The sequence below is a fragment of the Pseudonaja textilis genome, chromosome 1 (assembly GCF_049901715.1).
Source record: "Pseudonaja textilis isolate UNSWEBS1 chromosome 1, rPseTex1.2, whole genome shotgun sequence".
Classification (NCBI taxonomy): Eukaryota; Metazoa; Chordata; class Lepidosauria; order Squamata; family Elapidae; genus Pseudonaja; species Pseudonaja textilis.
This window is the reverse complement of record NC_141990.1, coordinates 138,965,097-138,978,759: the sequence shown is the minus strand read 5'-3', so window position 1 is coordinate 138,978,759 and position 13,663 is coordinate 138,965,097. Positions and strand designations below refer to the sequence as shown.

General features: G+C 34.4%; 1 protein-coding gene across 28 annotated transcripts in view; it reads left to right on the top strand.

Annotated features, from left to right (window-relative positions):
* PUM2 (pumilio RNA binding family member 2) overlaps positions 1–13,663 on the top strand; it is a 71,116-nt gene that overhangs the window by 38,795 nt on the left and 18,658 nt on the right. For 20 of the 28 annotated variants that reach the window (XM_087917824.1, XM_087917812.1, XM_087917809.1 and 17 more), the window contains exons 11-13: positions 4,541–4,684; positions 7,594–7,875; positions 10,449–10,685. In XM_087917824.1, coding sequence (XP_087773950.1) covers positions 4,541–4,684; positions 7,594–7,875; positions 10,449–10,685 — 663 coding nt within the window. The remainder of the gene's footprint in view (positions 1–4,540; positions 4,685–7,593; positions 7,876–10,448; positions 10,686–13,663) is intronic. The other 8 variants (XM_087917776.1, XM_087917767.1, XM_087917759.1 and 5 more) reach the window with 1 other exon arrangement.

Here is a 13,663-nt window from a genome sequence, read left to right as displayed (position 1 = left end):
AGAAATACTATAATGATTAAGTTATGATGTTTTCCAATTTAACATTGATTAAGTTTATCCAGCGGTAATTGAAGTGGCTTAGGTAAATCATGGAAAGATTAAATTCAGTGTTATGAAAAGACTTCAGGAGAACACTGTAGATCTCAATTTTGGATATTTCAGGTGTATTTTACCTGATTCAAGAACTTTTAATAAACAGAATAGAAATAAAAAAATGATTGGTGCTACACCACTGGCATGCTCATACTTGTAGAATAATTAAGTAATGCTTTCTTCATAGAACTCAAAGTCAATATGGAGTACAGATAGTCCTCAACTTATAGCCATTCATTTAGTGATTGTTCAAAGTTTCAGTAACGCTGAAAAAAGTGACATGATTGTTTTTCACATTTACGACCGTTGCAGCATACCTATGGTCATGTGATCAGATTTTGGATGCTTGACCAATGAAATGTTTTTATGGCAGCTGCAGTATTCCAGGGTCATATTGATCAGCTTTTGTAACCTGACAGGCAAAAACAGTGGGGAAGCAAGATTTTCACTTAACAACTGTGTTACAAACTTAACAGCTGCAGTGTGTCACTTAACAATTGTGGCAAGAAAGGCTATAAATGGAGCAGTACTTAACAATTGTTTTTGCTTAGGAATGGAAATGGGCTCAGTTGTGGTCATAAGTCAAGGACTACCTGTGTATTCCAGATAGTTAAGAATTCTGTTGTGAAATTATATCACAGCCATGAATGACAGTCAAAGAGAAGTGTATTCATATATACCTTTTTAAATGAGTAGCTACTCTGCTCTGCTTCCCTCTTGACAAGTATTCTTACTTGGCATAGGTTAGTTTTCATTCTGCCAGCTGAAATTTCTACAGTAACAAGATGTAAATCAACTTTGTGTTAGTAAGATCCTAATTACTACAGCTGTTTCAGCTAGTAGAAGAACTAAATAAGAAAAACTTGACATTGTTCCTTAGAATTTTTGCTTATTTTAAGGGGAAAAAACTAGCTAATTTTCTTCTCTACCTCCAGATCAAACTTCAGGAATGGACAGATACGCATAATGTTAGGGATAGTGTCACCATACTAATTAGAACACTTTATGATGCTAATGTACTTATTTCTTACATATCTAGTACTGCTTATGACGCACATTCAGTTTTAAGTAAATTGTTATTTTACTTTTAAATATCCTCTAACAGATTATTCTACATTCTTTACAGAGGAGCAGTGAGCAGAAAGCAGTGAAAACCTGATCATTTGCTAGCACGTGAAAATATTAGCGAAGGTAGTAGAACAGAACAGCACAGTTTAGCTTTGTATATGCATCTATAATATGAAACACAGTAATTCCACTTTTCAGAAGCATATTCTGCTGACAATACTTGAGTACTGTAGCGATGACTTAACTCTGCACCATCTGTTTTGTTACCTTTTTGTCTGTTTGGTATATTTGCTTATTTCATGCTAAGGAATGATGTATGCCAGACATCAAATAACAATTCTTTCTAGGATTACATCTATAGAATATTATCACTCAGAACATGAGTGCTCTTGAAGGAAGTGATACTGGATCATGTTGCTGAAGTTTCTACTTGCTTTAGTTTCTTTGATAGATGTTAGCATTCTTATTAATAGGATAGGTATAGTATCATGAGAAGCATTTTGCTAAAATTAAGAGAGAATTGCCACTATAGCTTGGTTGTATCATTTTACCTCATGAGAATGATGGATCACCTGGGTTTGTGACTTTTCTAGAAAATATAGCCTTGCTCAGATTTCCTGCTCTTTATTTGGAATTAAAGAAGATTCATGTTAGAATTCACATAATACATTGCGAGGCTCGGAGCAGTAAAAGTATCAAGGGTTCTAGCTGAAGCATGAGTGCCAGGAAATTTGTACGTCTGTTTTAGTTCTTACTCTAGCAATGGTGATAACAGGGTGAAGTGGTCACTTTGCCAACACAATTTTGTAGATCCCTTTTGGGTGGGAACCAGCTTTTGGAGTGGACATGCAAAGCAATAGCATGAAATGCTAGAACAGCTTTGCTCTATCTGCAGAATTATGTTGAGTACTCAGACATATTCTGATTCAAATTTACTGTTGGTTTGGAGACAGAAATAACTTCGGACCTCCTGGTACCCCCACAATTATATATCTGTAATCATACAAAAATTACTAACTATAATTACTGTGCTATATTACTATGTTATAGTTACTATAACACCCCTCACAATTAGCCGTGCCAGCTGGGGGAGTTAGGAGCTGTAGTACAACAGTATTCAGAAAATCATAAGTTGTTATTACTTTGATAACTTATCAGAAAATAAGTAGGTGGGATAACCAGGAAATTTTGACAGCTTGGAAAAAATGGATTTGTAAATCATGTTATTTATTCTGGTATTTTACTGAATTTCTTAATGGGGAAGGAACACAGGATGCCCAAAATCCTTGGAAAAAATATCTGAGAATGTATTGCCTGCATGTTACTCCTCTGTACCATTGCCTAAGAAATGACCTAAGGAGTCAACGTTATCCTTACGTTCTTCATTATGTACATTAATCTGCTAGAGTAAAAATTTGTGATTTTAGAATGACAAGCCAATAAAATGTGAATTAGACATGTATCTTTCATTTTTATCTTTTGACTTTGGGGAATTCCAGAAGCTTTTGAGGTGCTGTGTTCAAATAAAATGGCCAATCTGAATAAAGGAATTACTATTGCTGTAGATTGGTTTTATTTGCCCTGAATGAAGAACTAAACGATCAGTGTAGTGCCGTATAATTTGACACTACTTTGGGGAAACCTATGGGGATTGTGACAATTGCTTTTTTACACAGTGGGCATAGTATCCCTGGTCCAGTCCTGCCTGAAAAGAGCTGATTATGTATATTTTGGTGACTTCTGAAAAGGACAATTTTAATGTGCTCTGCAGGTGGCTGCCTTCATCGATAATTCAGACATTTTACCTGTTGCAGAATAGGACTGCACAAATAATGGCTGAAACCTGCTGATTATTCATGTGGTACGATATTGCTCCAGCTGCATATGTTCCAATGCATTTTCCAATCCAATTTAAAGTTAGGGTTTTAACTTTTAAAGCTTAAACTATTTGGGCTCAACTTAAAGATTAACTTGTCCATTTTCAACAAGAAAGTCCCTTTACTTGGCATATGTTGCTACCAGAGTCTCATTAGAATCAGCAATTTGATGATCTTCTATTGTGGATTTGTCAGGAATCTTTTTTACAATAACTGCTTTAATACTAATGTAGTTTGCTTTGTTGTGTGGCTAGAATCCGTTTGAGTATTATGTAAGACAATTATATACGACAATATTGGCCATAAGAAAATTTGAGAGCTGCCTTGGTTATCCTCCCCTCCCCGCAATAATCTGTGCATCTTGCACAGATCAGAAGTAATTTTGACTGTAATAGCTGTAATATATAAAATACATTTCATAAAGTGGAAACTCTAAAAGTATGCGCTTGCTGTTTCTTTGCAATAAGCTTTAGGAGAGTTCTATCACAAGCTTATACTACTTTATACCTGATAAAATTTAATATATCTGCAGTTTACATTCCATCCAATAATACAATCTGATACAAGATCTTGGTGTGTTCTAAGTTTGATTGTTTATTTGCTGATATTTCATTATCCAACAAGGTAATACCAATGCAATAGTGAAATTTGTTCACTATTTATATACAAAAACTTGCCCTACCAGTTTTGATGGTGGTGGGGTTTTCTCCTTGATAGTTCCTTGATTAGGGTATGAAACACCCCCACAGGCAACAAAACTAGCAGGGCAAGCTACTATACATAAACAGGGAGCAAACCCTACTCTCTACTGATGATGTTACCTAGTTGGGTAATGAAACATTGGCAAGCAAAAAACGAAACTCACCAAACACTGAAAATACTTGACACTGAGCTAAATATATGGTTTTCTATTATAATCTGGTAAAGTTAAATCCCCCCCCTTTTTTTTCTTTCCTTGTTTGATGAAATGATTGAAACTCAAAAAGACTTCAGCTAGCCCAGTAAAGGTGTTGGTACAATGACCAGCATTTCTAATTCTTTTGTAGTTAATCTGTTATTGTTTTACCACACATCTTTTACATATTCTGCTTTGAAATAGTACTACCTTAATGCTTCCTTTAAAAAGTTAATCAATATTTCTGTAATATCATTTTGCCTGGCTAGGAAAAATGAGCTGGATTTATCTTGCATTTTTCTTCTAGTTTGAAAATATCAGGAGAATGTGATATAATGGCACATGACTGAATAACTAGATGAAAGCAGGAGGGAAGGGCAGGTGCATGGCCTTATTTGTTCAGTCTGGCATTAATCTATCTAGCCTTGAACAAAAACATATTAGCATACTGTACTGAGTAATACTTAAGCACAAAAAGAATAAAGGTTTTCAGTTCTAGAAAACAAATAACATCTACCACTTTGCTCAAAAGTTAATATAGCCAGTTAGTTACAAGATGAAACCTTCACTCTAAAACTTATTAGATTGTGTGTTTTGTATTGATTAGGCTATCAAGTGCTAGCCCCCACTGCCTATTATGATCAGACGGGTGCCTTGGTGGTAGGTCCAGGGGCCAGAACTGGACTTGGAGCACCTGTCAGGTTGGTGGCTTCAGCACCTGTTATCATCAGTTCTGCAGCTGCACAAGCAGGTAAGTAGCTTTTTTGCAATTTTATGTTTAAAATGATCTAATAGTTCTTTTCCCGCTTTGCAGTCTTCTAGATACTGTTCAGAATATTTATTTGTTGCCACACTCACACATAGATGCAGGAACGTTCTCATCTCGGATATTTCTCTTGACATTTATTCTGTCATTTGTCCCAGGGGCATAAAAGATTTCAGTTACTGTTTCTCAGGTTAATTCAGAAGTACTCCCCATTTGTTTTATTTGTGGCATAGTGTTAAAAAAGTCTGGATGAAATAACAGTGAACAGAGTAATCAGCAATACTCAGTGTGCTATAGTTAAAATATATTCTTTCCATCCATTAAGAATAAGGTAGTTCTGAACTTGCAATCACAGTTAGGACCAGAATCTTAGTCACTGAGTAAAGTGGTTATTAAACAAGATGTTACACTCGATGACAGCAATTCAGGCAATCCTGTTTATGGCCATTAAGCAATTTTGCAGGCCATTAAGTGGACAGAATCCCAGATAAGGAGGATTGGGAGCCTGGGAGGTGTGATGCAGGCCTCACGTACCAGTAAGTGTTTTTGAGCTCAGAAGCTGCAAAGCAGAAAGAAAAAGCTACCTGCCTGGTTAGATTCCAAGTCTAAACAGCACAGAGCTAAAATTCTTCCATGGGCAGCTCTTTTAAGAATGCATGAGCTGCCTGCCAAAAGATAACAGCTCTCAGAGACGAAATCGCCACCACCAGCCCAAGAATCAAGAGGAAGTCCTCTTGGCAGGCAGCAGCATCATTCAACCTTCCTTATCAGTTTTTCCATTGACTTTCTGGGAAAGTCAGCAGAGAAGGTTGCAAATAGCAGTCGTGATTGCAGGGAACTTGACATGTCATTTGACCGTGATACTTTGCAATGGGCAGAAGTTCTTTACACTGTAAAATACCTTTTCCAAATCTATTGTTAATGCAAACTGTTAAGTAAAAGGTTTTAAGTCAAGGACTACCTGTACATTTGTTATAAAGGTTATCTGTGTAGCCATTTTACATTAAGAAATCTTGATTAGGATGGTGCTGTTGGGACATGGAGAAGTGGTTCATTGGCTGAAATTTTCCCTTTTTTTGACATTAAATAATTGGGCATTGTACAGATGTAAAGGTACATACCAAATTAATAGTAAAATATGAATTTAAGATGCATTAAAAGTGCTGCAATTTGTGTTCATTGTTGGAGATGCAGTTCAGTAGTTGAAGCTTATTTGTTGTGTATTAATATTGCTTGCTTATTTATTTATTTATTTATTTATTTATTTGCGCATGTCCTGCTTTTGTCATATTGGTATAAAATTCATACAAAAGTTTACTTTTCAAAGAACCATATTCTTCTATCCCCCGCTCCCCAAAATTGGAGTTAATCAAACTCAAGAATTGTGATGTTTTTATGAAGGGGAAAGATCTTGGGATGAATCTATATTTGATCTGCCCACAGAAATTCTTGACCCATTGCATTCAGTTAACACGTCTCTAACAAAGGGGAAAGAAAAGTTAACCTTCTGGCTCTCCTGTCATTTTCATTTAAACATTTTTATAGTCTATACTGACTGATAATTACAATTTTAATACAAACTACATGATTATGCCTTAGTATTTCTTAATGCTTATGTAGGAAAACAGCTGTCAACCATATAATCAGTATAACACTAAAAGATGAATTAAATATTTGTAAGTTTTTTTATATACAATATAGTATATTGCTACTATCACAGTAACTTTGTAGGGAATATTAAGTTTTTTTATTTTGAGCCCTGATTAAAACAGCCTTAATAAAAAACATGTTGTATTCTAAGCTGTTCAAAAGAAACAAAATATGGAATGCTTATAATGTTCCATTATAGGAAATAATGGAGTAAGAAATTTATTCTGCATTCCCCTGATTTTCTTCCAAGAGCCACAAACAAAAATAAAATGATAGTTGACTGATACCTATCATCTAGCTTATAGAAAAAAAATGACGAAATGATTTTTAAAGTAAAATCAAAAGCAGTGATAGAAGCTGAGCATACACACAGTATTAATTGAACAGCAATAGCAGCAAAAATATTTTTCTCTGGCTATTGACTTGAGACCTCTATTTCAAGCATTTGGTACCTGCCAGTGTCGCTCAAGAAACAAACAATGTACCGTGTTTCTCATATAATAAGGCTGGGTCTTTTTTTTTTTTTTTATGAATCCCTAAAAAATGGCTAGGCCGTCTTTTTTGGGGTGACTTAATTCCCCCCCTTGCATCTTTGGGCAGGCGGCGACGGCTTGGATGTTGACCTCGGCGTTGGTGAGGCACTTAGTATCAGGGTCAACGCAGGCAGCACCATATCTGGGTGTGCAACAAAAGTACTTCCTAATGGCAAGCCCCCCCTCACCATTCCCCCCCATTTTGCATGTTTTAATATAGGCCTTAATTTGGGGGGAGGGGCTTAATTTCATTTCATGCCTATAAAACATGCTGGGACTTCCTATTGGGGGAGGCCATATTGTTGGAGAAACAGGGTAGTATTTATATTTAGCTTACAGCATGAACTTTCACTTCATTAAGTGCATATAGTCACACATATTAAAGCTCACAAACAAACCAAAGGGCCATTGAATTTGCATTTTAAAAATTTAGAATTGGAAAATCTCAACATTATTAGCAATATTTAGCAGAACCCAGCACAGATCTTTGCATTCGTCCATCAGAGGATGTGAGACTTTAGGGACATTCAACAGCCCCAGTTATTTAAGACAGTGTTCTCGGAATACTGATGTACCCCTAATATTTTTTCTTAGGCATTGTAACTTTTTGTATTGAAAATTTGCTATCATGGGAGATTTTAAGTGCCCTATTTCTAAAACTTGAAATGTTCTACATTCCCACTGATTATTGAAACCCGTGGTGTCTTTCAGCTGCCGCAGCTTCAGCTGGAGGAACAGCAAACAATATCACAGGAACCACAAACGGGCTTTTTCGGCCCCTTGGTCCTCAGCCTCAACAGCAGCAACAGCAGACAAACAACAATCTACAGTCTAACTCATTTTATGGCAACAATACTTTAACCAATAATTCTCAGAGCAGTTCACTCTTTTCACATGGTCCTGGTCAACCAGGAAACACATCTCTTGGCTTTGGAAGCAGCAGCTCCTTGGGAGCTGCCATTGGGTCTGCACTTGGTGGATTTGGCTCAACCGGTAAGTTATTACTTTGAAAAAAAGAAAAGAGGGGAAGAGGTTACATGGGTTGATGTGAATCAAATAATTTTTCTTTAAATTATTTGGATGCATTGAATTTCTATCTCTTGATCTGAAAGAAAATCAGTTGGACCAAGCAGATCTCGCATATGAGGAACAACTTACATTAGTGACTATGAAAGATAACTCGCATTTTAAGGGTTTTTTTTAAATAGCCCATTTTTGTGCTCATATGATTTTATATTCAAGATTGTTGCATAAGTGTTAAAAGGGTTACTTTTGTCACAGAGGTGGGCAAGAAATATCCTTTTGCTTTCCTTCCCCCTCTCTCCAGCTTGGTCAATTATCAGGAGGACTGTTGCTGGAAGTGAACAATAGTTTCCTTTCTCAGTGTTGCATGGATGCTCTCAAGAACACCTGGAGGACTATGTTGAGCATTCTTCACTGTTTAAGCCAGGCATCTTACAGTATGAGAGAGTAGAAGCAAATATCTTCCATTTCCTGCTTGAAGACATTTTGCTTCTATATGGAGGCAAGAGATGTTCTTTTGCAGTTGTCTTGGAAATTCATGTAGCATTTGTCTTTCAAACACCTTGCAGTAGGTAAACTTTGTTTTAATTGTTTCAGTCCACAGATGCCAAATCTTGTCATTTTCTATAATTTCTATTGTATAATGTTTACTACTTTATTCACAGTGTGATGGTACATGGCCCCCCTTTTAGAATTCATAAAGTTCTTAGATTGTGCAAATTGTTTTCTCACCGGCGAACACGTCAACATATATTGATGCAGATAATGTATGACTTGTTTATTTTGCATAGGCTAAGGCATGAAGAAGCACACACAATTTTGTGCACTGTATATAAGTGAGCTTGCACACCTTGATCTTGGAAAATGTCCCATGTGAAACAATTTTTTTTAAAAAATAGAGGACTTATTGAAGCTGTTCATATTGATTGTTATAAGCAATTCCTCATCACTTTTTTGTCTTGTAGAATTTGTATTTTGGTTGATGTCCATTGAAATTAATAAATAGAAAGAAAACACTATAAAAAGAAAGGATCTAATAAATGCATAGTCATTCATTACATGTTTTTAATTGAAAATTATTAACGGCAAAATCAAGGAGTAAGTTTCTGTGATTTTTTTTTACCCAAGGAGAATATCCTTAAAATATTTTTAAAAATTGTAGGCTTTCAGTCTTATTTATAATTTTTCTGCATTTTTATGAATAATTAATTCTCTGTATGAGTATTCCACTCAAACAAATCCTGGCTTTTATATAAATAAGTTTATTCAAATCCATAATTAGTTTTTTTAAAAAAAAAAACTGTATAAGACATAGTCTTTTTGTACCAATCACTCATTTTTCCCTTCATTGCATTTAGAATACAATTATTCTCAACTAGTCTTAAAAGTGTAAATTTCTGAAATACATTTTTAAAAGAATACCTTTGCTTGCTACTCTTATAACATTATCTCAAGGAGACAAGATTAAGTGATTTGTCAAGAGTCATCTAGTGAGCTTGACAGTTGAATCAGGATTTTAAAATATCGATCCATATTTCATTTTAATTTTGAAAGAATTCATCCCCCCCATATTTTACTGCTCAGTAAATTAATTGCTCACTGTGCTATCTTAATCTTTAGAAATCACTGAGGTTTCTTTTTTCTGCATTAGACTGAAATTAAGAAATTCTAAATAAAATATACATTTGCTAAATAGGGATGCAAAATTGTTAATTATGGTTAAACAGCTCAAAGTTCATAAAAAGTGGTATTTCAAGATTTATATTAGTTAAATTACTCAGATGAAACATTCTGTGAGATCAGTTTAGAAGTATAACAAATATTAATGTAAACTCCTAAACCATACTTTTATGAACACATCCAATTTTGTTATTTATATTTGTTCACCCATCCCTATATTCTCTGTCTGTGATCCAAATCATTTTAAGACTTGCTTTCAAAGTATCTTAGATTTTTTTTTATTAAATTCCTTTATTTGTTGTTAACCAAGAATGTATAGTGTGGCCACTATATCTTATTTCTGAAGAGTGCAGAATCTAAGGCTAATTTTAGTAACAGCTGTAAAACAGGATGAAGGAGTTTATTATTTAGGCTATCTTTATACAAAAAGCTCTGTTGCATGCCTAGAATATGATTGAGTAGTTTCCCCCTCTTAGACTAGTATTTAAACTGAAAAAAAATTGAAGACATTTGCAGAAATTATTTGCACTTACGATTCAATTTCATTGGTTTGTATTAACACATTAAGACATGCCTAACTTGGTCCCAAAGCCTGACTCCAGAATGCCAAATACTATGACAATGTAACTAAGTCTTGAGTGAATCAAGATTTGGAGATTGCTCAAAAAATTTTCATATCTAAGGAATGCTTGTACTCATTTGTGATTTATTAAATCATGTGTGGTTATCACAGTAATTGTCTCTAGCATAACTTGATTGTTATAACGAATATGATCATATCATGTATTGCCCAGCTGTAGGTTGGGGCTAGGTTTTCTTTGGTTGACACTGTATGTAATAGGGTCTTTTTATTTCTTCTTCAGTTGGCAGTTCTGCAAGTAGTAGTGCCACAAGGAGAGAGTCTCTATCTACAAGTTCTGACTTGTACAAAAGATCTAGTAGCAGCCTAGCACCCATAGGGCAGCCATTTTACAATAGTCTGGGATTTTCCTCCTCTCCAAGCCCAATAGGCATGCCTCTGCCAAGCCAAACTCCAGGACATTCACTTACGCCACCGCCATCACTTTCATCACATGGATCCTCATCCAGTTTGCATTTAGGTAAAAAAAACAAAGCCCTTTTTTGTTTGTATATGTTTGTGTGTATATGTATTTTTATATGTATATCAATATTTTATGTTGGGTAAAGATGTCAATCTGCCTTTTTGGTAAAACACTGTATAGGGTGTCTAGTCCCAATATGTTGCTAATTGATTGGTCATTGAGAGTGATCAGGTTTGGGAGCAAAGTATTGGCCCATGCCACCCTACAGGTTTTCCACATAAAAATGAAATCCTGATACTTAAGTAAAATAAGAATGGGTTGTGGTGGTGGTGTTGTATGACAGGCAAAGATATATATATATATATATATATTCCGTGTAACTGTAAATCATGCATCTTTTTTAACGGAGTCAGCTTTAGGCTAATGTTTGGTACTTGGTAATGGTACAAGTCTTGCATCTCTGTTTTAAAAAAAGCTAGGCAAAGTATGCAGTACAGAAAATTGATTTTAAATCAGAGTAATGAATTCACAGTAAATTTTACAAATTCACTTTCAAAACAAAGAAAAGTAATAATGAAAGGCTTTAGGGAAATAGTGGCATTCAATCTGTAATGGTTCCTTTCCATACACCTGTAGTAATTTCATGCTTGAACCAGTAAGGATGTATATAGGCATGGTTTGTATCTAGATTGATGTTGTTGACTAATATATGATAAAATTACATTATTCTGTGGCAGGCTTTGCAGTATGTAGTCATATAATTCCCTATTATTTAATGTAAATTTTGAATAAATCACTTTATATGCTTTATTGTATAGGTATTTTACTAGCGAAAGGTCTCACCATAAATGAAATCTCAAACTTGAATACTAAAAATGTTTCAAAAATCACATATCATATAACTTTCTTAAACTAAATTTGCTCAATTATGGCACACTGACCAAATAAATACTCTAAAGTTCAAGTGCCATGCCTACAATGAGGAAAAAATGGACTAAATAATGTTCCAATAACAAAATAGAATAGGTAGAAGATGAAGTTCTTCTTATAAATGGTCATGCATAGAGACTTATTCCAATTATAATGAAAAGTGTTCTTGAAAGTATCTTTGCAAGTCTCCCAAGTTCTCTTGGAATCCTAAGGTAGATTGGATATTGTTGATCACAACAAAATCTCTATTTGAGAAACAAAATGAGGACCCTTTGTTCATGGCTGCGTAGATTTGGTTGATATAACATTTGACTGTGTTATATTTTACTTTTTCACCTATCCCTAATTTTTCTGTAATACCATTCTCATATTAGATAATGCATCATTTCTCACTGCAACTTCAACCTTATGCCCACTGGAAGGATGTTCCTAAAATATGGACTTCCAGAGAGCAAGAAGAAAGTGCAATATTCATCCTTCCTATGTCATTTATGCACATGGGTCTCTGAATTTTATCCAGAATTGGACATTAATGTGAAGTATATATACTAAGTGATCCTAAGATCATTTATTACTTCAAGATCTCATTAATGTACAAACAAAATTAATGTACGTTAAGCTTCAAAAGTAAATAACCGATTTCACTTGTCTGATATATAAATGATATACATTCTTCAACAAGTGCAAGAATATACTTTTTGTGAATTATCTATTACTTACTGGACGTGATTTATACTATACTGTATAATTTATTCTGCTTCCATCTGGTCATAGAGAAGAGCAAAAGATGAATGCACAAACATTTCAGCTTGCTTATTTCAGTGCTGGATTTGGAACATCCACTGGATTCTTTTGTTCCAGTAACAGCTTTAATTTTGTGTTCTCAGCCATATAGGCATAAACTTTCAAATTAATTTATAGCAAACAATTTTAAATAATTTAAAATGGCAATAGAACTGTTTACTCACTATATCTACTGTAGAATTTTGTGTTTGACCAAAGTTATAAAAAACACCTGTGGAGTAAACATCATTTAAGTGCAAAATGATTGATTCTGTGTAAACTTTGAAAAATAGCTGACTTTTAAAATAAGAAATAGATATTTCAAATGTTGGCTAGCCATCAACTGATGTTATTCTATGTTAATGTAGTTCTAAAATTTACTTTCTTGAGACAGTTTAGATAAAGCACACATTCTGAAAAATATTTTTAAGACTTCCCACAAGAACTGTATGTGGGTACCTGTTAATAACTTTGCAAAATGTGCCACATTATAATGTGATAGGTGATACATTGTAAACCAAAAATATTTTAAAGTTTTATTTAAACATTTTAAAACATTTCCCATGAGTATTAAAATACATAGCATATTTAAAATTAATACACATTTTTATTTATAGTTTGTGGAAAGCAAGCATTATTCAAATCCTTAAAAATTCAGAAGTAAGTTTTTATTGAAAACAAATTTGAATTAAATAATGTCTAAATTGTAAGATAGACCTATCATCTTTTCTCTTTCTTCAACAAAAGCATACTCCTTAGCAGAATTCTGCTTCGGATGCTCTTCTAATACAATAAAATCCCCTCCTCCCTCTTTCCATGCAAGATGTGATATTTTTCTGCAAAGCCTGCAGTCCTGCGGAATACATCTTTGCATGGACAGAGATTTGCAATAGGAAGGGAAACTGTTATAGCAGCTGCATGAATCATAGCCAAGAATGTTGTTTCTTTAACACTTTTAGAGATGCCTTGTTCATGCTTCGGAATGCTTTGTACCACCCCTAAAAATTAATATATCTTGGGTCAAAGACTTTGGGTCAGCCTCAGAGATTCTTTAGTAACAGTGAGGAGCTTCAATGGTGGATTTTTCTTGTGGGCATTGGAAGCCTGCCTTGATATTTGAGGGGACAGAATCATATGTTCCAAGGCTGATAGCATTGTTGCCATAATGAGATAAACTCTCAAGTTCCGAATAGGTTAAAGACAAAGATCATTATCTGTTAATTTTATTAATTATCGCCATACAAACAAGTAGAGAGAAATTTCCTGCCATGACTGCTCTTTCTTACAGAAAGAGATTTTTAACTGTGCATTTCTATCATTTT